General features: G+C 41.9%; 1 protein-coding gene across 1 annotated transcript in view; it reads left to right on the plus strand.

The window, feature by feature from the left end:
• LOC121866227 (1-phosphatidylinositol 4,5-bisphosphate phosphodiesterase classes I and II-like) overlaps positions 1 to 23,899 on the plus strand; it is a 111,868-nt gene that overhangs the window by 11,261 nt on the left and 76,708 nt on the right. The window contains 2 exon segments of the mRNA XM_042365840.1: positions 5,954 to 6,025; positions 14,028 to 14,060. Of these exon segments, the coding sequence (XP_042221774.1) occupies positions 5,954 to 6,025; positions 14,028 to 14,060 (105 nt within the window).

The raw sequence follows: 23,899 nt of genomic DNA on the forward strand, positions 1-23,899 counted from the left end.
ATCTTCAGACATATATACTATTACCCTTTACAACACCTTTATATAATAATTACTATCACTCATTCTGTATATAAAGAACAGAACACTGGCCTTACAAAATAACCAAATTACAATAATACACCGAAATACAATAATATACTGTACTCTCTCTCGTACACCAGCGTTACTCTCTCTGCCAGCAGCCTTGACGGTGGTAGTGAAACACGGCAGGACGTTACCGTAGAGTTGTCGATGGTTTGATATTGAGCCTTTATAATCACGAGTCTTATTATCGATTTGTCTTTGTGTTCTTTATAAATATTTAACTAAAGTTGAAGAAGGAAGAAATAAAATAGTATTAGCTATGAGGAAATATAGAATTGGTTTTAATTTAAGGTTATGATAAGGTGATGTTTCGTGATGTTACTGTACTCTCTCTCTCTCTCTCTCTCTCTCTCTCTCTCTCTCTCTCTCTCTATCTCGCCGCTTTGTCTCGCCCGTGTATAATTAACATCATTAAAGACAGACGGTCATTTCTTGCGACATATCCAAATCAGATTTCCAGGATGAGTTGTGTGGGAAGAGCAGAACGGCGCCGAGGTAGGAGGAGGTGAAGGTGGAAGTGGAAGCAATGACAGAGACAGCAGGAGAAATAGGAACAAAAGAGATAGGAGGTGCACCAATAGAAGTAGAAGCAGGAGCAGAAGCAATAACAGAGACAGCAGGAGAAACAACGGGAGCAGGAGGAACAGTAGCAGAGGCAACAGCAGCAGCAGACAGACAGAGAGAGAGAGACAGAGAGAGAGAGAGAATGGTTTAAACTTGTGTACGGCTCAAGTGATCACTGGGCCAGAGGCTACGGCTGAGCTCTTACCTGTGATTAATATCTTAACTCGGTTTAGCCCTCGAGAGGTCGTTGTGTAAGTGAGACAAAGAGAAGGCGAGGTTGGGTGCGTGGAGTGGGTTGGCTGGGTGCGTGGTGTGGGGAGGGTGCGTAGTGGAGTGGATAGGGTAGGTGCGTGGAGTGAGTGAATGGGTGGGAACAACGTGAAGTGAGTGGGTTGGGTAGGTGCGTGGAGTGAGTGAATGGGTGGGAACAACGTGAAGTGAGTGGATAGGGTAGGTGCGTGGAGTGAGTGAATGGGTGGGAACAACGTGAAGTGAGTGGGTTGGGTAGGTGCGTGGAGTGAGTGAATGGGTGGGAACAACGTGAAGTGAGTGGGTTGGGTAGGTGCGTGGAGTGAGTGAATGGGTGGGAACAACGTGAAGTGAGTGGGTTGGGTAGGTGCGTGGAGTGAGTGAATGGGTGGGAACAACGTGAGGTGAGTGGGTGCGTCGTTGAGTGGGGTGGATTATGTGCTTGGGGTGAGAAGGAGAGATGGGAGGTGAAAGAGAGGGAATGATTGGAAGAGATTGAAGTAGGAGGATAAAGAGGAGGAGAGGCGAGGGTGAGGGTGACGTGAGAAGACAGAAGGAGGAGGAGGAGGAGGAAGGGGAAGAGAAGTAGGAGGAGGTATTGGTTGACTTGCAAAGGACCTTGTGTGTGTGTGTGTGTGTGTGTGTGTGAAACTCCAACTACTGTACCATCTGGTGGGAAAAAAGCAACACTTTACACACACACACACACACACACACACACACACACACACACACACACACACACACACCTAATCTACATCTTTAGCGGATTTAGTTTTTCAATATTTCACTGACAGAATTAAAACACTTTTAATAAAATTCCCCGACAGACCAGGTTTACGTTTATTCATTCCATAAACCTAATAATTCCTCACTGCCAAATTTTTATCAGTTTTTACGCCCAATTTATGTCACAGGTGTTTGTTTGTTTTTGGTGTTCACGTATCGTCTGATTTACATGTTATTGTTTTTAAATGTATGATAAATGTAAATAAATATGTCCAATACTTGTAGAATGTAATTAAGGATTGAATTATTTGATACTCTTATGAACCGTTGCGTTTCATTGGTCGTTTTGATTACTGGTGGTACGGCAGTTTGATCCCAGTTCTGATAGGACCTGATCTGATCTGTCCTGTCCTGTCCTGTCCTGTCCTGTCCTAGCCTAGCCTGATCTGACCCTACCTAACCAAATCTAGCCAAACCAACCCTAACCTGACTTAACCTGACCTGGCTTAACCTGACCTGGCCTGACCTGACCTAACGCAAACCCAACCCAACCCAACCCTATTTTTATATTGTATTTTTTTTTCAGGTAGAATGACATAACATATTCCTACAGCATTCACACCATTGATTTCCAGCCGGGGACATAGTTGTTGCATACATATTGGGACGTTGAGCTCGTGACATAATGGTAGTGAGGGAATTCAGTAAAATACTAAACTATTTTGTGGCTTTTATCATTCATAATGGTTCAAAATCTCCTTTAAATGCCTATTATATGTAGAATCTTCTTTTTTAATACGACTGAAAAAATATGTATTATCGAAATTATATGAAATGATGATAGAAAGTTGAATTAGTTAAAAAAAAACATACATCACATTCACAAAAGATGGAAAAAAACCACCACATTAACAAAAGACGATAAAAAAAACCCCACCACATTCGCAAAAGACGGGAAAAAAAAACATTACATTCACGAAAGAAGGAATAAAATAATGTACAAGAAACACATAGAATAAGACTCCATAAATTAGCAGTGAGAGTGGCTGTGAAAAGTGTGTGTTAAGTTCCTCCCCGGCGAGTCACTACATCTGAGGGCGACCATTTGTTGACCTCATATAAAACATTACGACCATCTGGACACACGCCTCGGGAGTCATCACCACCGCCCTATGACCAGTGCTAGGGTGAGGGAAGGGAGAGGGTGAGGGAAGGGAGGGGGGGTGAGGGAAAGGAGGGGGTGAGGGAAAGGAGGGGAGGATATACGGAGGGAGGGGAGGATATAGTCTGAAAGCACCCCATCGCCTTCCCCCCTGCACCCTCCCCCTACCACCCGTCCCCCAGCACATTTCCCATCACCCCGTCCCATCACATTTCCCATCACCCCGTCCTCTAGCCCTGATGGTCATTGTTGTCACAGGAAGGAAGGGAAGGTACAGTATGGGATAGAATATTGCCTCCCTCATCGATCCCTTGGGCGATTGGCTTTTGTTCCGGCCAGTTTTTTTGGGGGGAGGATTGACACTGTGTTTATTTTTGTTGCTTGATGGATTGGTGTCTACTTGAACCCACCGACCCACCCACCCGAGCCCACCCACCCACCCACCACTTTTATCCTGCCCCCTAGATATTGTGTGGCGACCGAGGTGTAATATTTTGTTGACTTCATTGTTTTCCTCCTGACCCAACCAACACAGCTTTTCTTTTTCGTTACTGTGATGGCGGATGGCGTGGTTGATGATGGCGGATGACGTGGTTGATGATGGCGGATGACGTGGTTGATGATGGCGGATGACGTGGTTGATGATGGCGGATGACGTGGTTGATGATGGCGGATGGCGTGGTTGATGTTGGCGGATGGCGTGTTTGGTGGATGTTGTGTTTGGTGGATGTTGTGTTTGGTGGTGGTGGTGGTGGTGGATGTCGCGTGAGATAGCGGATGTCGTATTGCTTCATCCAAACACCACTACTACCATCACTCCTGCTGTTGTGTCTTGTCAATGAGTCAGATCAGTCAGTCAGATGGGATAACAATGATCCCCAGAGTTTTGAAGAGTTTTAGGGAGGGAGAGGGAGTGGGATTATGGAGGGAGAGGGAGTGGGAGTATGGAGGGAGAGGGAGTGGGAGTATGGAGTGGGAGGGAGAGGAATTATTTCGTCGAGGACATCTAGAAGTTTGTGCAAAAAGGAAAAGTTTGGTTGAACGAAGAAGTGTTGGTAGATGATAGTTTTGTCGTTCCTCGGGGTGGCAGGAAGGAATCAGTGTGGTCAAATAGGTGCCACAGGTCAAGTGCCACAGGTTAACAGGTGTCGAAAGTCAAGTGCCACAGGGTCAGGTGGTGCAAGAGGTCAAGTACCAAAGGTCAACAAGTGTCAAATGTCAAGTGCCGCAGGGTCAATTGGTGCCAGAGGTGAAGTGCTACAGGTCACCAAGTGCCAAAGGCCAAGTGCTATAGGTTGACAAATGCCAAAGGTCAGCAAATGCCACAGGTTAACAAGTGCCAGAGGTCAACAGGTGCCAAATGTCAAGTGCCAAATGTCAAGCACCAAAGGTCAGCAAGCACCAAAGGTTAACAAGTGCCAAAGGTCAAAAAGTGCCAAAGGTCAACAAATGCCAAAGGTCAACAAATGCCACAAGGTCAACAAGTGCCACATAGATGGAAAATGAGCCCGCACATCTACCAGTGACATACATAAAGATTCATAACTAAAGACCTTCCTAAAAACACACCCTTCTATTCACCAACATACATGAGAGATTTACACCGAGATAATAATGATGATAATAATGACGTGAAAAAAAAATGTAAAAAATAAACCTTAAACCAGATTGACTCTTAAGGTAAAAAAAAACAAAGGTAGCTTCCTGGTTGGGTCATGTGTGTGTGTGTGTGTGTGTGTGTGTGTGTGTGTGTGTGTGTGTGTGTGTGTGTGTGTGTGTGTGTGTGTGTAGTATACACACACACCCTTGAAAGTGGTACAACCCCTCATGATACTACCACCTTACCCCACCCCCCCTCTCCCCTTCCCCACCTCCCTTCCCCTCCCTCCCCTGTCGTGGTTGGAATTAGTCGTTAAATAAAACTCCAAAATGAATCACCACACAGGCTTACAGTATACTCTAAAGGACAATGGAGGCGGATAAAAAATGTTTGGAATCGGTAAATGGATTAATTAAATAAAATATAAATTGGGGAAAAAAATTTATAGGGAAATTATCAGGTAGGTTAATACAGGTGAGGTTTAATTAGTGTAGGAGGAAGGGGTAAGGTTAGAGGTAAGTGATAAACTAATTAACTTAGGATATGTAAGGTGTTGTGTCTGTCTGTCTGTCAGCTGAGATTATGAGGTGGTGGTTTGTCTGTCTGTCTGTCTGTCTGTCTGTCTGTCTGTCTGTCTCTACTGAGATTATGAGACTCTCTCTCTCTCTCTCTCTCTCTCTCTCTCTCTCTCTCTCCTCTCTCTCTCTCTCTCTCTCTCTCTCTCTCTCTCTCTCTCTCTCTCTCTCTCTCTCTCTCTCTCTTCACCCACCACCACTACCACCACCACCTACACATCAATGTTATGTACTTGTAGGAATACATCGCGTTTATTGAGTTAGTGTAAATTGAAACCAGGTAAATATCCTAGTACACATATACCTGAGGTGAGGGGGGGGGGAGGGCTCTCTATAGCAAGCAGGTGTATTGGTAACACGTATACTAATGCTGGTCATATCTCCCAGTAGCCAATTTGATTTTATATTTTTGGCAATGTAAGTTTTAGACCGAGTGTAAATATAATTTTTTCTCGACCTGCTGGTTTTCCTGGCTTGGCTTGGCTTGGCTTGGCTTGGCTTGGCTTGGCTTGGCTTGGCTTGGCTGGGTTTGACTGATACGGTGTTCAGTTCTATAGTCGTTTGAGTAACTGTATGGGGTCCTGTTTATCCAGAGTGGAGTGTTGATGTGAGCTTCGTCCTCCGCTTGGGATATTACTTATTTTTTTTTTCACTTATCTTCGTTTATGTGATATGTTATCCTTGAATTAATGGTCCTCCTTGAATTAATGGTCCTCCTTGAATTAATGGTCCTCCTTGAATTAATGGGTCCTCCTTGAATTAATGGTCCTCCTTGAATTAATGGTCCTCCTTGAATTAATGGTCCTCCTTGAATTAATGGTCCTCCTTGAAATAATGGTCCTCCTTGGATTTAATGGTCCTCCTTGAATTAATTGGTCCTCCTTGAATTAATTGGTCCTCCTTGAATTAATGGTCCTCCTTGAATTAATGGTCCTCCTTGAATTAATGGTCCTCCTTGAATTAATGGTCCTCCTTGGTCTTGTGTTACAGGCCGAGACTGAGATGCTGGACATCATGACCATACGAGACACACGGAAGGACAAGTTTGCCAAGGTGCCTAAGGTAAGGTCAATCACCGTCACCTGTCTCACTCACCTGTTGTCTCCAGCAGGTGATCTCGCCCGGGTAGTGTGTTTGTATACAGGGGTCACTCAGACAACCTTAACTAACATAGATACACACTCAGACAACCTTAACTAACATAGATACACACTTAGGCAGCCTTAACTAACTTAGATACACACTCAGGCAGCCTTAACTAACTTAGATACACACTCAGGCAGCCTTAACTAACTTAGATACACACTCAGGCAGCCTTAACTAACTTAGATACACACTCAGGCAGCCTTAACTAACTTAGATACACACTCAGACAACCTTAACTAACATAGATACACACTCAGGCAGCCATAACTAACATAGATACACACTTAGGCAGCCTTAACTAACTTAGATACACACTCAGGCAGCCTTAACTAACTTAGATACACACTCAGGCAGCCTTAACTAACTTAGATACACACTCAGGCAGCCTTAACTAACTTAGATACACACTCAGGCAGCCTTAACTAACTTAGATACACACTCAGGCAGCCTTAACTAGCAGATACACACTCAGGGCAGCCTTAACTAACCAGATACATACACACTCAGACAACCTTAACTAACTTAGATACACACTCAGGCAGCTTAACTTAACACTTACTCAACTCAGCCTTAACTAACTTAGATACACACTCAGGCAGCCTTAACTAACTTAGATACACACTCAGGCAGCCTTAACTAACTTAGATACACACTCAGACAGCCTTAACTAACTTAGATACACACTTAGGCAGCCTTAACTAACTTAGATACACACTCAGGCAGCCTTAACTAACTTTAATACTAATATATATGTATAAATGTACATTACTGTTATAGTACCAATAGCATTAACACTTACTAAGAGAGATAAAAGCTTCAAAATCATTCAGTTATTTAACTTTGCTTATTATAACTTTAGAGATAACAAAGGTAAATCAGTATAGATATTTATTAATCCATTTGTTTGTATATAATTGTTACATCTAATAGTTACCTTTCACCCCCTCACCTCCCCATGGTGTCTCCTGAACATGGTGTGTGTGTGTGTGTATAATGTGGCATCATAAGTTCTTGTATTTGTGTACCATGTTGAGAATCTCCCCCTCCCCCACCCCCGCCTCCTCTCTTTTATTTGTGTGTAAACAAGAGTCACTTAACCTCTTTTATATCCATCAACTCATAATCCAGTGTTTAAACCTATGTGTATTAAAACAAAACCCGGGAATAATGAATGTCTTCTAGTTTTCTGTCGAATGATTAAAATACATATGGAAAATAAATCGATTTACTCTTTCAATTTTTTTCACTCACATTAACTAATCAAATTTGTGATCCATATTTAAAAACCCAGAATTCATTATTCCCCCCCCAAAAAAATATATATTAAACAAATAAAACCCAAATAATATATATCTTTATGGATATACTTTAAATATTTATATAAAAAAAAAGATTCCGATTACTGTGCATTATAAACAACATCCATTAATTCGAGTCTTTGGCTGTTAAAACCAAATATATATAAACTGTTAAAAGGCAACGCGGACGATGGTAGTGTGGCACTTGACCTGACTCGCACACACACACTGCCTCTCCTCACCCTAAGCTGCCTCTGACATCCCCCCCAAAACTGCCTCTTGTCCCATGCTGCTTCTTTCCCGAGTTATATTTGACCCAAGCTGCCTCTGGAACAGGATGGCTCTTAAGCTGCATCTAGAACAATCTGCCTTCCCCAAGCTGCTATAGACTCGAGCTTACCTCTGCACCCAAATTTATTTTAGTCTAGCTTCATCTGGACACTGACTCAAGTTTTCTTTGATTCACGTTTTCTTTGAATCAAGTTTTCTTTGATTTACGTTTTATTTGATTCACGTTTTCTTTGAGTCAAGTTTTCTTTGATTCACGTTTTCTTTGATTCACGTTTTCTTTAATTCATGTTTTCTTTAATTCACTTTTTCTTTGAGTCAAGTTTTCTTTGGTTCACGTTTTCTTTGAGTCAAGTTTTTTATCAAATTTTCTTTGGTTCACGTTTTTTAATCACGTTTTCTTTGACTCCTGTTTATGTCTTACGTTTTTTTAGTTAAATTCATCTCTGACCTAAGATACCTGTCTCAGGTGAGCCCATTCTGTCGTAAGCTGAGATAAGCTGCTGTTATTACCCCAAGCTGCCTCTGATCCAGGTCACTGTTGACTCGAGCCACTTTCAAACCAAGCTCTCTGACCCAAGCTGTTTTTTTCCATACACCCCGGATTCAAGCTTTTGTTCATCCATACTTCTTGGAATCGAAGCTGCTGTCGACTCAAGCTGTCTCTTGATACATATTTTCTCGTATTGAAGCTTTTTTTTTTACCCAGCTATCAAATTTTTACGGTGTTTCTGATCTAAGCTGCCTCTGATCCAGGCTACTTCTGACCCAATCAGTGTTTGATCTAAGCTTTCTTTCATCTACGCTGTATCCGACCCAATCTGCATTTAATCCAAGCAGCTTTTGACCCAAGTTACCTCTGACCCAAGCTGCCTCCAACCCAAGCCTCTTAAACTACGCTGTCTATTATTCAAGCTCCCATTGACCTAAGCTGGCACCGATCCAAGCTTCTTTTTTAATTCAACCTGCCTCTGAAACCAGGCTTACTCTGACCCAAGCTATGGCACTGACCCCAAGCTCCCTCCTGACTTAAAACTGCCTCTGACCCCAAGCTGCCGCCGGTAAACTCAGAGTGGCTCTTAACCCAATCTAATTAACCCCCATGATTCAAGCTGGCTCTGACCCAGTCTAATCCCATGATTCAAGCTGGCTCTGACCTAATCTAACCCTATGATTCAAATTGGTTTTAACCCTCCAAACTAGCTGTAACACTCCAGCTGGCTTTAAACATCTACCCCTCCCCTCCCCTCCACCCCTCCCTCACCCCTCCATCCCCCCCCTGGCGTGGTATGGCAGTTTTGGGCACCGTCTACCAGTCGATGGGGGGGGGAGGGGAGGGGAGAGATTAAATATTTCCTCCCCCTCACAGCTAAATGTACAGGTAAAGTAGAAGAGTCATCACCGCTACCCACACAGTCGTCGTCTTCACCTCTCACCAAGAACTAATCAGACAGTAAATTGCGTTGTGTTAGGAACTTAGGATATGTTAACCTATGCCTACTGTCATGGATGGCGTGTGACATAACTTTTATTTTATGTCAGATATATTTAATAAAAAAGTCTTTAGATCTCAAATATACCTGTGTTGGCTGGCTGTCTACATAAATTGGCTCACCTGTCGTCATCTCACCTGTGTTCATAATGGTGTCACGGTTAGTTGACTTTATATATCTAATTTATCTGTCTTGTTGTTGTTTTATTCAAGGTATTAGACAACTTCATTATAAAAATCTCCAGAAACTCATAAGGTATTGTTATATTTTTTTTTTCCAATCTCTAGAAGTATTTTATTTTTTTCAAGGTATTCACAGGTATCTTCCACTACTTCTTCGTCTTAAATTATTATCATCCGGGAGACTTTTTGAAAGGTATTGTTGAATTTTTATAATATATCTCCAGAATTATTATTATTTTTTTTTTTTGCTATTATTTATTTCATTATAAGACGTGTTGTTACCTGAACTATTTCTTTCGCACCTGAGGTCTTTCTAATTAAAGGCATGATTAGACCTCACACCGTCGCCTTCCTAACCACCATCATCATCATCATCATCATCATCATCATCATCATCATCACTACTATCACCACCACCACCACCATCAGCACCACCACCACCACCATCAGCACCACCACCATCAGCACCACCACCACCACCACCATCAGCACCACAGTTCTTCATCATATTGCTACACCCGTCACATTCCCGCTTCATCGTGCCAATTGCTGTGTCAAAGAGCTTTTATATCATCCCAAGTCTTTCTTTCTTTCTATCTCCTTTCTCTCTTTCTTTCTTTCTCTCATCAACGTTTTGCTTTACCTTGATCGTCGAGAGACATAAACGACCCCTGCTTACCATTATAAACACGTAATTAATGTAAAGAAAAAAAAAAAACAGGTAAATGAAAACCCAAGACCTTAAACTGGTGATAATATTAATTGCATTATTTTTTGTATGTTTGTTTGCTTTTTCTTCTTGTTTGTTCATCGCTTTATTGCATTGGTGACTGTATTAATGTTTCTTGTTTATTAATAAGATTAGGGTGAAATATAGTTTGTGAGGAGTCATAGGTGTTTTGATGTTAGTGAAGTGATGGAGGCCTGGAGAAGAATGGTTGTGTTTCCCCTCCAAAAGAAAATGAGGATAAGGCTGTTATTTTATCCCTGACTATTTTATTTTTTGTATTTATTTTGTTTTTATCATTCGTTTACACTACAGACTCTGTGAACTATTTTGCTGGAACACTTATTATTATTATTATTATTATTATTATTATTATTATTATTATTATTATTATTCGTTGTTGTGTCCCTCTTGTGGTATTTTTTTTATCAAATTTGGGACACACACACACACACACACACACACACACACACACACACACACACACACACACACACATGATGTCTTAACACTCTGTCCATGTATTGCATAATTTTCTAGCATATCATTATTTATTTATTTATTTATTTATCTATTTTTTTCTCGATTGGTGTTCCTCTGGTGGCCAATTTAGGGACTAATTACACAGGTTTTGTTTCCTGATCATGTCTCGACAACTCATTAAACGATTTCCTTCACCTGTGTCTTGCTATCAGGTGACGCCAGGTACATGAGGCAGGTGTTGGAGCCACTTGTTGTGGGGTAATGACTTCAGTTGTCTCTTTTTAAATAGATCTTGTTAGTGGCACTTAATGTTAGATGGCATAATGTCTAAAAGGCTTGTTGGTGCCATTTTGGTGGTTGAAGGTGCCATTTTGATTGAAGGTGCCACATTGATGACTTGAGGTGCCATTTTACATGTCATCATATTATTGTTCTGTCTAAAAGGCTAGTTGGTGCCACTGTACTACCTCAAGATGCCCTACAAGCTAGTCCTCATAGTGGCCTGTCTAACTACTCTAAATGGTCCTACAAGCTAGAGGCAAATGGCCTTGTTATTCTCGACCACCTTCATGATAATATTTTCCCCACAACCTAAAACACTTCCTTCGGGGTCTATTATTAACATCATTATCTTCATCTGATTTAACATTATAACTACACTTTTTTTTAAACATGAATTTAACATAAACAAAAGTACAACATTTTTGGGACTATTTTATGGATAACATTGCATAAGGTCTTGTTACTTTTTTTTTTTAATATGGACACACACACACACACACACACACACACACACACACACACACACACACACACACACACACACACACCCTTAAGCATGGTCTTCACTGTTTATGCTCAGTCAATGTTTCTTAACTTGATGGTCAATGCCTTTACTCCTATGCTCTACGTATCCATACATACATACATACATACTTACACACCGACATACATACATACATACAGTACATACATACAAAGAAACCAAGGATAAAAAGGTCAATTGACAATACCTTTACCTTAATTTACCTACGAAACAATTAAAGCTTTTGGTAACAACAAAATCTTCTTACCTTTGATAGAAATCGGAATGTTTTTGTTTTTTGTTAGTTTTTTGTTTCTTAAATGTATAAAAAAAAATACGTCTTCTGTGAGTTGGCTATTTTTTTTTTTAACCTAACACTAAATTAGTTTATTAAGATGGCGATGAAGAGGTAAGTCTATTTTTTAAAGATTATCTGCACGATTTTTTTTTTTATTTTAGTATCGGTAGAATGTGGGAGGTGTATGTGTGTTATCATCGGTAAGGGGGGTGTATTTCTTTCGGTATCGGCTCGAGGTATGTCTTAGTATCGGCAGGAGGTATATCAGTATTGTCAGGGTGCTATTAGTATCGGCATTAGGGATATCTATCGGTATCGGTAGGAGGTATTTCTTATCAATATCGGCAGGAAGTATATCTCAATATCGGCAGGAGGTATATCTATCAATATCGGCAGGAAGTTTATCTATCGGTATCGGCAAAAGGTAAGTTTATCCCAATCAACCACAGGTCATTTTTATTTTCTTGCATGAGCTTCTGCAGCAACCAAGTGCTTCCTCAGTCACTGTCTAATGATTCACCTATACAGTAAACCCCCTCCTAATACCGGACTGATTTTGGCAACCCCTGTCCGTTATTGGGAGGTATCCGATATTGGGAAGACCGGTATTAGGGGGGGGGAGGGAGGGGTCCGTTATTGGAAGAAGTTAAGTTCAGAGTATTGGAGTTCAGCAGAAGTCAGTCAGTACAGTTTGTAAATTTGCTGTTGGATGTATGTAAGTAAGTATATGTATGTGTGTGTGTGTGTGTGTACAGTATGTGTGTATGTAAGTATGTGTGTGTAGATCATGTGTATAGGGTGGGGGGAATGGAGGGGAAAATTGTTGAAAGTCTTGAAAGGTTTTTAGTGTGTGTGTGTGTGTGTGTGTGTGTGTGTGTGTGTGTGTGTGTGTGTGTGTGTGTGTGTGTGTGTATGTGTTTAAATACGAGTGAAAGAATGGTGTTACAGACAGACAGAGTTTTCTATTTAACGGACTACATGGGAGTGTGTAGTCCGTTATATCGAAATTCGTAACTAATTTGGAGCTGTTCATAAATGTATATAGTACAGGAGTCACGGGGAAACTAGAGAGAGAGAGAGAGAGAGAGAGAGAGAGAGAGAGAGAGAGAGAGAGAGAGAGAGAGAGAGAGATAATAAACTAAGCAAAGTGGACATTGAAGATTAATACAGTAAGTAGTTGTCTTGTTACGTACAGTACAGTCCCCTTCACTAGTGCGTTTACAGGGGCTCGTCAGGTTTTGTGCAGTGTGGCAACCCTGTGTTTATTTACATTAGACAGACGGAAACTAGCAATAGTAAACACAATATGGAATCAAATTAAAACAATAATAAAAGAAATATATCAAAGATAATGATTTGTGGAATGTTTATATGATGAGCCCCTGTAAACGCACTAGTGAAGGACTGTACATCAACACAAGGTGAGTGTTTTCCTGAGTATCTGCAAGAGGTGTTATTTCCTTAGCATCAACAGGAGCTTCTTGTAAAAACGCATCGACGGAAAGATACTTATTTTCCCTAGTCTCAGCAAAAGGTTTTTATTTTTATTTTTTGGTTTCTGGAGCAGCACCACCAGCAGGAAGCCTCAGCATAAGGTATGTGTTGCTGTTGTGTTTTTTTTTCAAGAGCGCCAGCGGGAGGTCCAGTATGTCTTCTTATGATCATCCACAATGGTTATACTTCTTTCCTGAGCATCAACAGGAGAAGTGGTCATCGCTTTTCACCAACATCAGCAGGATGGAGGGAGAAACTTCTTGAGCCAGAGCTGTGTTATGACTGTCTTGTTTATATACCCACACTGGAATGGCCAAGGTGTATGCCAGTCATCTACAGGTGTGTGAGTAACCAGGTGTTTGGCAGTGATGCACAGGTGTGATGACCAGGACGGCAGATCACTCCTGTATTATTTCAAGTTATCTGTATACTCGTGTTCAAGTATACCAAGAAGGTTTACCTCATCCACTTGTTCACCAGGAATATCGTTGTTCACTTCTTCGCATTCCTTTTTTTTTTTTTTTTGGAAATTGAATGAACTTGACAGAAAACTCCACAGTGAAATGCCTCCGTCACCCACCCAGGAACTGTACCCAAGGAACTGAACCAAGTAAAACACACACACACACACACACAGACCTCCATCAGTACAGTACTGTGATGTACGTACAGGTGTCTCTTCCAATGGATAATATACACATCCACACAACAACGTTTAAAACAACCAATTACGTCTTCCCCGAAAAAAAGAAGAAGATTGGTTTGGTTGTAACAATCTCTTTGGCCTATGGTTGTAAATGGTTGTGACACACGCGTTGTGATATAAAAGCTAATTTTTATTTTCTTTCAGGTCAGATTAGCGGCCTTACTGTCGGTATTAGAAGTAAGTAGCAATAATTGACTGGTATATCATCCGAAAAAAAAAAATAATAAATACATTGGAAAATATATCATGATAAATGTGCTGAATAAAAACACATTAATTATTATTTTTTTTTTGTGGTTCAATTTTTATTATTATTATTTCTTGGACTCTGAAGTCTCCAAACTCTGATACTTGGTTCTGGTTGTGTTATTTCCCTACGAGCACAAGTTATTTTTCCTACGAGCACTAGTTATTTTCCTACGAACATTAGTTATTTCCCACTAGATTAGTTATTTCCCACCGGTATTAGATATTTCCCAACGAGCACTAGTTATTTCCCCACGAGCACTAATTATTTCCCACGAGCACTAATTATTTCCCCACGAGCACTAGTTAGTCTTCACGAGCACTAGTTTCCCACGGGCACTAGTTATTTCCCACGATCACTAGTTATTTCCCACGATCACTAGTTATTTCCCACGTGACTAGTTATTTCCCAACGAGCACTAGTTATTTCCCACGTGACTAGTTATTTCCCAACGAGCACTAGTTATTTTCCAACGAGCACTAGTTGTTTCCCACGAGCACTAATTATTTCCCCACGAGCACTAGATATTTCCCCACGGGCACTAATTTTTTCCCCACGGAGACTTGTTGTTTCCCACGAGCACTAGATATTTCCCACAACCAGTCCCTATTTATCTCTTAATAAATAGCTAACCTTAAACTAATACTACTAATATCATACTAGAAATAGCCGGCTTATACTAGTACTAGCCATTTCTTACTAGCACTAGCTGTCTCTTACTAGTACAATTCGTATCTCACTAGTACTAGCCATCTCTTACTAGTACTCGCCATTATTATTTTTGTTCTCTTCCACTCATTACTATATCACTCCAGTGCTTTTTAGCCTTAACTAGGACTAGCCATCTCATTGCTAGTAGTACTCCAAATAATACTCTTTTCCCTCTTTCCTACTAGTACTAGTCCTACTCCACTAGTACCAGGAGCTCTCACTCCTTCTAGTTTCTCTCACGCTACTAGTACATATCTATTAATACAAGCACATAATTATCCTGCTAGCAGTCATCTTCTCCAAGTACATAATCGAGAACTTTCCAGAATACAGTGATACAGTGAGACTTCTAGTTAACGGACTATACAGGAGTGTAGTCCGTTATACAGAGGTTCGTTATATGTGAACCTCCGTATAACGGACTATTATGGGGGGAGTGTAGTCCGTTAAGTGCGACACCTCCATATAAGGGGCTATTTTGGGAGTACAGTCCGTTGTACTGAGGTCAGTTTGATGTGATACCTCCATATAAAGGAATTATGGGGGGAGAGTACAGTTCGTTATACAGAGGTCCTATATCTGCAATACTTCCTTATAAGGGACTATTTTGGGAGTACATTTCGTTATAGAGAAATCCGTTATCTGCGATACCCCCATATAAGGGAACTATACCCTTTAGATTGATGTCCCTTAAAGTTTATTCCCTATACCATAAACTGGAATGATGGAATAAACAAAACAAGAAGACATAAACAAGAAGACAAAATCAAAACAAGTGAAGAACGTAAAGAGTTGGCGAGGTTCTGGAGTCTTCGGTTAATGGTGTTGGGTCTTCCTCATGAGATCTCTTCTTCTTCTTCCTCCCCCTCCCCCCTCTCCTCCCCCCTCTTTCTCCTCCTCCTTGACACTCACACAAGGTCAGCCAGTCCGTGTGTCGGAATGAATTGAATGACGCAATCGTATCTTCCTTGAGTACGATGACTCGACCCCTTGTGTACGATGACTTAACCCTTTGAGTACGATGACTTAACCCTTTGAGTACGATGACTTAACCCTTTGAGTACGATGACTTAACCCCTCGAGTACGATCAGGTCTCCCCACCCCCCAGGTCACATTTATGTACCTGACCTCATCTCTCGGTCACTCAGGTGTGAAATAGATGCCTTAGGTCCGTGTCAGGTACTGGTCTCATATCTGGGGATTAGGTGTGTGTGTGTGTGTGTGTGTGTGTGTGTGTGATATATCGAGCGTTATATAGTGATTCCATATCTATCTATCTATCTATCGAGCATCTGGGTATCATGTTAACATAAGGGGCTCAAAATTCAGGTCAACTTTCCTGTCGTTTCTTACATAGGTTTTTATTTGGGGGGGAGGAGGGGGGAGGGGGGGACGACCGAACCCCTCCCAAAAGTATTTAATAAAAGTCCAAATACTTTATCACGTTTCATGTTCGGTCAAACACTTTGTGCCTAACCTATCAATCGCTTATAAAAACAAAAATAAGTAAAAAAAAAATAAGTATGGATTGCACTTATTGGATACACCCCCTCCCTCCCCCTCCCCTCCTCCTCCTCCCCCTAAAAAAAAGTGAAACGTTTGTAGGATTTATATATTTTTTTTATTAATGGACTTTTGTCTTGTTGGCTAATTAGGTAAATTGTAAAAAAAAAAAATGTCGGATATATATATATATTTTTTTTTCCTTCTTCAATCCTGTGTTTGATTTATGTCATATACTGGTTATAATAATGGTCCCTTTTACGGCCTGTTACAAGCTGGGATATTATTATTTTTATTTTTATGATTATTTTTTGTTAATTTTTTTTTTATGGCGCCAAATAGAAGACAATAAGTCCCTTCTCGCTCTCACCTACGTCATTAATTCATCTGTTTATTTTTTATTTATTTTTAGTTTATTTTTAATCTTTATTCACTGTGTGTGTGTGTGTGTGTGTGTGTGTGTGTGTGTGTGTGTGTGTGTGTGTGTGTGTGTGTGTGTCCCCGTTTTCTATGGACGTGAGAGAACAAGTAATGAAAATATTGTTTTAGTCAAAGAATTAATAAAAAAAAAACACTATTTCTCCCCAGTGTATAATACCGTCAATAACACTGTAACTCACCACTATGGTAAACAATGGAACTATTTACCATTTCAACATCAGGTCATCACAACACTACTGCCATCACCATTGGAAACCGTAAATAGATTAAGTTGGTGTGATACATAGATTAAGATAGAGAGAAATGGCACTTTACTACCTGGTCATCTTTGGTACAGGTGAGAGGTGAGGAGGGGAGGAAGAGAAGAAAGGGTAGAGGTTAAAGAGGAGAAGGGAAGGAAGGAAGAGGAGGGAGGGAAGGAAGGAAGGAAGGAAGGAAGGAAGGAAGAGGAGGAGGTGTGTGTATGTTTATTCATGCTAAACTCCTGTTAATTAAAAACAGGTGTTGCGATGCTCCGTCTCTCACCTGAACACTTCCCACCCAGTCACCTTTCCTCTTCCTCCAGTCTTCTTCCTCTTCATCGAGCTGTCCGACTCAACCTATAGTCCCCTCCTCCTCTTCTTCTTCCTCCTCCTCCTCCTCCTCTTCTTCTTCCTCCTCCTCTTCTTCCTCCTCCTCCTCGTATATCCTCCTGAGTTAACATAAACGCACCACCGTCACATCTATCACCACACTCACCAAATATTATTACTACATCACACACACACACACACACACACACACACACACACAGCAGCCAGATCTCTGTGTCACATCCTCTGCCTGACACCAAATCACCCTCCTCCCCCCCTTCTACCTACCTCTTCCTCTTCCCCCAGTCGTCTCTAGATCAATGAAAGCCCTTCCTTCCTTACCCTTCCCTACCTCCTCTCCCTCTTCCCTTTCCCCTACCTCTTCCCCCTTCCTTACCTCTCCCTTCCTCCTCTTCCCTCCTACCCTCACACCTCTCACTGTTTATATAGAGCCACATGTATTGGCCCCTTGATCTGCCTATATATTATGTAGGGGCTGTTCCATCTCCATTTAGATTGGTCTATGTAAGTAGTGATGGGGTTGTGGTGGTAGTGGTGGTGGTAGTAGTGGTTGGTGGTAGTGATGGGTTGTGGTGATGGTAGTGGTGGTGGTAGTGATGGGGTTTGTGGTGATGGTGGTTGTGGTGATGGTAGTGGTGGTGGGTGGTGGTGTGGTCGTCGTCGTCGTCCTGCCTCCTTCACCAACTCCTCTTCCCACCTCACCTCACCCCCTCTTCCACCACCCCCCCCCACTTCACCCCTTCCCCCACCTCACCCCTTCCCCCGTCAACCTCACCCCTCACCCCCACCTCCCCACCCCTCACCCCACCTCACCCCTCCCCCACCTCCACCTCCCCTCACCCCTCCCCCCCTTCACCTCACTCTTGCCTAACACAATTGACTCAAACACGCACCGTGAATATTAAAATTTGAGAGAGAGAGAGAGAGAGAGAGAGAGAGAGAGAGAGAGAGAGAGAGAGAGAGAGAGAGAGAGGAGAGAGGTTTTGTCGTGAAGGAAAGAATGTGAAGAGGGTGGAGAGGGAAAATAAGTGGAGAGGGATGAAGAATGAAAGGAGATAAAGGAAGAGGAGGGGAAAGGAAGGGAACAGAAGGGGAGATGGAATGGAACCCCTTCTGAGTTTTAACAGAGGCACTACAGTAGATATAAGTAACTTGTGATTAACTTAACCTAACCTAACCTAACCTGACCTGACCTAACCTGACTGACCTGACCTAACGTAACCTTTAAAATAACAACAGTATCGAGGAGCTTTGTTTGTGTGAGACAAGGAGGAGGAGAATGCGCCGTGACACACTTTTGTTTGTGACTCACCTTAACGACTCACCGTTATGACTCACCTCATATATATTACAAGTACAGTCTTATCTCTCTACCTGTCATGGGTGTTACCTGGGCTTACCTGTTAAAGCTATTTATTAAAAATGTTATAATGTTAGCATCTCAACTGCTCCTACCAGAGATTCAGATGTTATTTCTCTCTTTAACTTACTAAATCTAACTGATCATTACTTTATCATTGGAATTTGTAACTTTTTGTCGTATTTTTTTACATTTATCCATTTTTTAAGGATCACGTACTGTCAAAATGTCGCGCAGTACAGTAGTAGGAGGAGTAGTAGTAGTAGTAGTAGTAGTAGTAGTAGTAGTAGTAGTAGTAGTAGTAGTAGTAGTAGTGGTTTGTGTGGTGTTGGTGGTTATGTAGTGTTGGGGTGTGTTGAGGAGGTGTATTGACATCTGATAACATTGCCTCTTATTCTTACTCTCCTCTTGTTGTGTCGTCAAGAGTACACTTTCAACGGTGAGCTGTGTTAAAGGAACCTCCAGTACCACCACCACCACGGCCGTCACTACCGTCGTCTCCTTCGGCCTTACCTGTAATTTTTTTTATCGTGTATATTACCTACAGGTGTTGAAGTGTTGGATCCTGTGGTGGTACTGTTTTATATGCTTGATTTCGCGTCTCTCTCTCTCTCTCTCTCTCTCTCTCTCTCTCTCTCTCTCTCTCTCTCTCTCTGTCTCTCTCTCTCTCTCTCTCTCTGTCTCTCTCTCTCGTTATAAGACGTTTTTCCTCAGGATAAAGGCTGTGTGTGTGTGTGTGTGTGTGTGTGTGTGTGTGTGTGTGTGTGTGTGTGTGTGTGTGTGTGTGTGTGTGTGTGTGTGCTAGTCTTTGTTGTCAATTTATGCATAAGTCATAATGTATAGAATTACCGTAAAGTGAAGTGTCTTTTGATATGCTAATTCAAGGTTGTTTATGTGTGTATATATTCCTGAACTACTGAGCCTCCGGGAGTGAGCCATTTTATCCACTACCGAGATCATCTAATTTGGAAAGTGTGATTGGTAAATATTGAATTTAACCAATTTTCTACCTCCCCATTCGGTGATGCTGCACAGATCCGTATTGATAGATGTAATATCAGCTCTAGAAACAGATCTAGTTTGAGAATTAGAGGGAAGGGGAAAATGTGAAGAGGAGTGAAGAGTAGAATCATCAGCGTAAGAATGGATAGAATTAGTTGTTGTGTGGAGTAAATTATTCATAAAAAGAAGGAAATAACAGAACCCTGTGGAACACCAATTATTGGTAGAGAAAGAGCGAGAGATCGATCCGTCGACAACAACTGCCATGGATCGGTTCTCAAGGAAGCTAGAGATTAGAACATAAGAACATAAGAAAATAAGGAGTCTGCAATAGGCCGGTTGGCCTGTGCATGGCAGCTCCTGTCGAGAGTTACTACCACTCTCTATCATCCATGAATCTATCTAGCCTCCTTTTGAAACTTTCCAGAGTTCCGCACTTACTACAAAGTTGCTAAGCTTGTTCCACTCGTCCACCACCCTATTTGTGAACCAGTTTCTTCCTATCTCCTCCTAAACCTAAACTTATCCAACTTGAATCCGTTGTTCGAGTCCTATCCTGCTCGGATATTATAAGAACTTTATCTATATCCCCTTTATTGATTCCTTTCACCCACTTAAATACTTCTATTATATCTCCCCGCACCTTCGTCTTTCTAGGAATGCAAGTTGTTTTTAACCTATCCTGATATGGAAGGTTTCTAAGTCCCGGAATCATTTTTGTCATTCTTCGCTGCACCGACTCTAGTGAATTTATATCCATTCTATAATAGGGGCACCAGAACTGAACCGCATAATCGAGGTGGGGGAGAGAAACCATAAAAGGGAAGTTTTGAAAGCAAAGACTTGTGCCATACCCTGTCACATGCTTTGGAGATGTCGAGGGCCACGATGAAAGTTTCCCCATAATCCCTAAGAGAGGATGGCCAAAGATGGGTGTAGTGTGTGTGTGTGTGTGTGTGTGTGTGTGTGTGTGTGTGTGTGTGTGTGTGTGTGTGTGTGTGTTATAACTCAAGTTGAATCAGTATCTGTGCCTCAGTATACTAAATGTTAATTATCAGTATATGTTAGTATAATTCATTAGGTGTCTTCAGTATACTTTTAATTCAGTTTACGTTGATGTGTCAGTATACGCTATATCAAATCAGTGTAGTGTGTCAGTGTATTATATGTCCAGTCAGTGTTATGTATCGCTTGCTACTGGTGGTATGTCAGTATACTTCAAGTCTCAGTATTATGTGTTGGAGGTCAGTGTCAGTATTTTTATCATTATTTATGTGCCAGGAGGTCAGGAAGAGGAGGAGGAAATGAAGGAGAAGAAAGAGAAGGAGTAGGTCAGGAAGAGGAGAAGAAAGAGAAGGAGTAGGTCAGGAAGAGGAGAAGAAAGAGAAGGAGGTCAGGAAGAGGAGAGGAAGAAGAAGGAGGAGGAGTCTTTGTGTGTGTTTGTTCTAAAATCTGTTGTTGTTTCTTCCTGTGTGACTCCTCCTCCCCTCCCCCTCCCCCAACCCCCTCCTCCCCACCCTCTCTGAATGCTTAAGGGTCAACAATAACCTTTTCAAGACGCTTTTGTATAAACTTTGACGACTGCTGAGAAAGAAAATAATTCAGAAGAAAAAAAAAAAAAGCATTTGGACTTCTTGTGAATTGTGGGAGGAAAAATTATATTTTCTAATTTTTCATAAACTTGCCATTATATTATTTTTTAGACAGTGAGTAATTATATTTTAATTGGATTAAATTGGAGGTTCGTGAGGGTATGTAAAGAAATTGGGATATGTTAAGAGTATGAATTGAGAGAGAGAGAGAGAGACTTTGGTACAGCATTCTCCCAACCGCCGCTAGGAGACACCATCGCTGAACAAGACAAACACGTCAGCTGGCGCCACTCACCTCATAACTTCTCCCTGCCCATAATACCTGCCAGATATAGCAACTGGGCTCAACAGGACACAGAAAGGAGGGAGGTTAACCGATGAAGATTTACCACTCCTTGACGACCCTCTAACACCTGCTGTAGACGAACGACCTCTTCACCTACCGAAGACGACCACCTCCCCACTACTACTTGCTCCCACCTCTTTCGTCACGATCGTCATTTATTATCGTATCGTCGCTATCGCCATTTAGTATCGTTTAGGTTGTTTTTACTCGATCTTTCTCTAATTTATATGATATTGTTATTGTGTGAGATACCTTGAGGTCAGAAATCTTCCCGTGGTGAGAAATAAATGTCCCTCTAATACCAGACCTTGACGGGACTTGGGACTTGTACGCTATATGTCCTTGTCCTACCCCCTCTGCTGCCGTAGTTATACCTGACGAGATGTTACTTCTGGAGTAACCTTCTTCAGTAGAGTCTTATTGTGATAGAGAGGGTAGTGGTAGGGAGATATGGTATACACACACACACACACACACACACACACACACACACACACACACACACACACTTTAAATTACTCTCAAAATATCTTAAAGGTAAAATAATATAATGTTAATTTTTTTGCTCCAGGGAGAGGTTGGGGGATGGAAGGTGGGAGAGGAGGAGAGAAAGTGGGGGGTGGAAAGAGGGAGGATGGGGGGGGTAGATCCTCATTCATCTTTAAAGTGCCTTAATGGGTATACCTTGCCTCACGTTTTAAGCTTGCTGCACCCCGGTACACCTGAGGAATGACGTGAAAATTCAGTTAAGTGTAAATCTTTAGTGGGGTTGGCGTGTGTGATGTGGAGAGGTGTGGATGGGGTTGGTGGCGTGGTGTGGATGGGATTAATGGAATGGTGTGGGTTACTGGTTGTGGAGTGGTGTGGTGGTTTGGATGAGGGTGTGGTGAGGATGAGGTTGTTGGGTTCGTGTAGATGATGTGGATGGGGCTGTTGGAGTATTGTTTGGTGACGTGGTGAGGTAGGGCAGTGGGACGCGGATGATGATGATGAGAGGACGTACTGACGGGGAGTGAAGAGTGGGACGTGAGGAGGGAAGACGGGGAGGAGGAGTTGGCCGGACGTGACGGGAATCCTTTAAAAAAAGTCTTTGAAATCACAGAAGCAGTGACCTGTCCTTCCTTCCTTCCTTCCTTCCTTCCTTCCTTCCTTCCTTCCTTCCTTCCTTCCTTCTCCTCTCTCTCTCTCTCGTGTATTCATCCATCTCTCTCTGTTATATTATAGTGCAGCTGTGGTGAGCCTTGCAACCTGGAGACAGGGTGAGGAGGTGGGGTGAAGGAAGGAGGTGACGGGCTGAGGGGACAGGGAAAAAAAGAGAGGAGGGGGAGAGAGTGGGGAGGGGGTGAGAAGCCTGGCTGCCGGGGGTATCTTGTAAAACATTGAGGAGCGATATCTGGGAGCTCTATTGATCTTGGGCTCTGGATGGGTGGTGTGCCGACCTCTGACCCAGGACAGGCAGAGTCACGCCGGGGAGTCGGAGGGGATATATGTGTGCTGCAAGTGGTGAGAGGGGATTGTTAGTGAGAGAGAGGGATGGATGAGGGGGAGAGAAGAGAATGGGGAGTGGGGAGTTGTTCCTCTCCTTGTTAGTTAAGAGGAAGAGAGAGAGGAGCCACGGATTAAAACGTTGTCTATGTAATTAGTATATGGCTAGGTAACGTGTGTGTGTGTGTGTGTGTGTGTGTGTGTGTGTGTGTGTGTGTGTGTGTGTGTGTGTGTGTGTGTGTGTGTGTGTGTGTGTGTGTGTGTGTGTGTGTGTGTGTCTCTCTCTTTATACAAAATGTCAATTGTTTAAGTTTCCTCTTAATTTTTTTTTGGGGAGGGTTTAAACTTGATGGAAAACTTGTGAGGCGGGGGAAATACTACTGTAGGGTGTGGGGAGAAAACTTTTAGGCGGGGAGGTAAAAAGAAATCTAGGGGCAACTTAAGGATTTGTCCACACTCATATACATGGGGGGGGGGGGGTTGATATGACTCGGTGACGTTCTTCTACCTCTGATAACATGAACATGAATGAACATGTTTTAGACGTGTGTTACTCCTGAAGCTGTGATCGTGTTTTTTCTGATATTCTCGTTTTTTGGTGTTTTTGTAATTATAAAAGTTTTCTTGTAATTTTTTTGTGATTAATTGAACCAGAATATTATTATTTTCTTTTAAGCCGCTAAGTTTATATTTATTAATTTTTATTACATACCTGAAGACTTACTGGTAGATGGA

This window comes from Homarus americanus, unplaced genomic scaffold (assembly GCF_018991925.1).
Source record: "Homarus americanus isolate GMGI-L3 unplaced genomic scaffold, GMGI_Hamer_2.0 scaffold46974, whole genome shotgun sequence".
NCBI lineage: Eukaryota > Metazoa > Arthropoda > Malacostraca > Decapoda > Nephropidae > Homarus > Homarus americanus.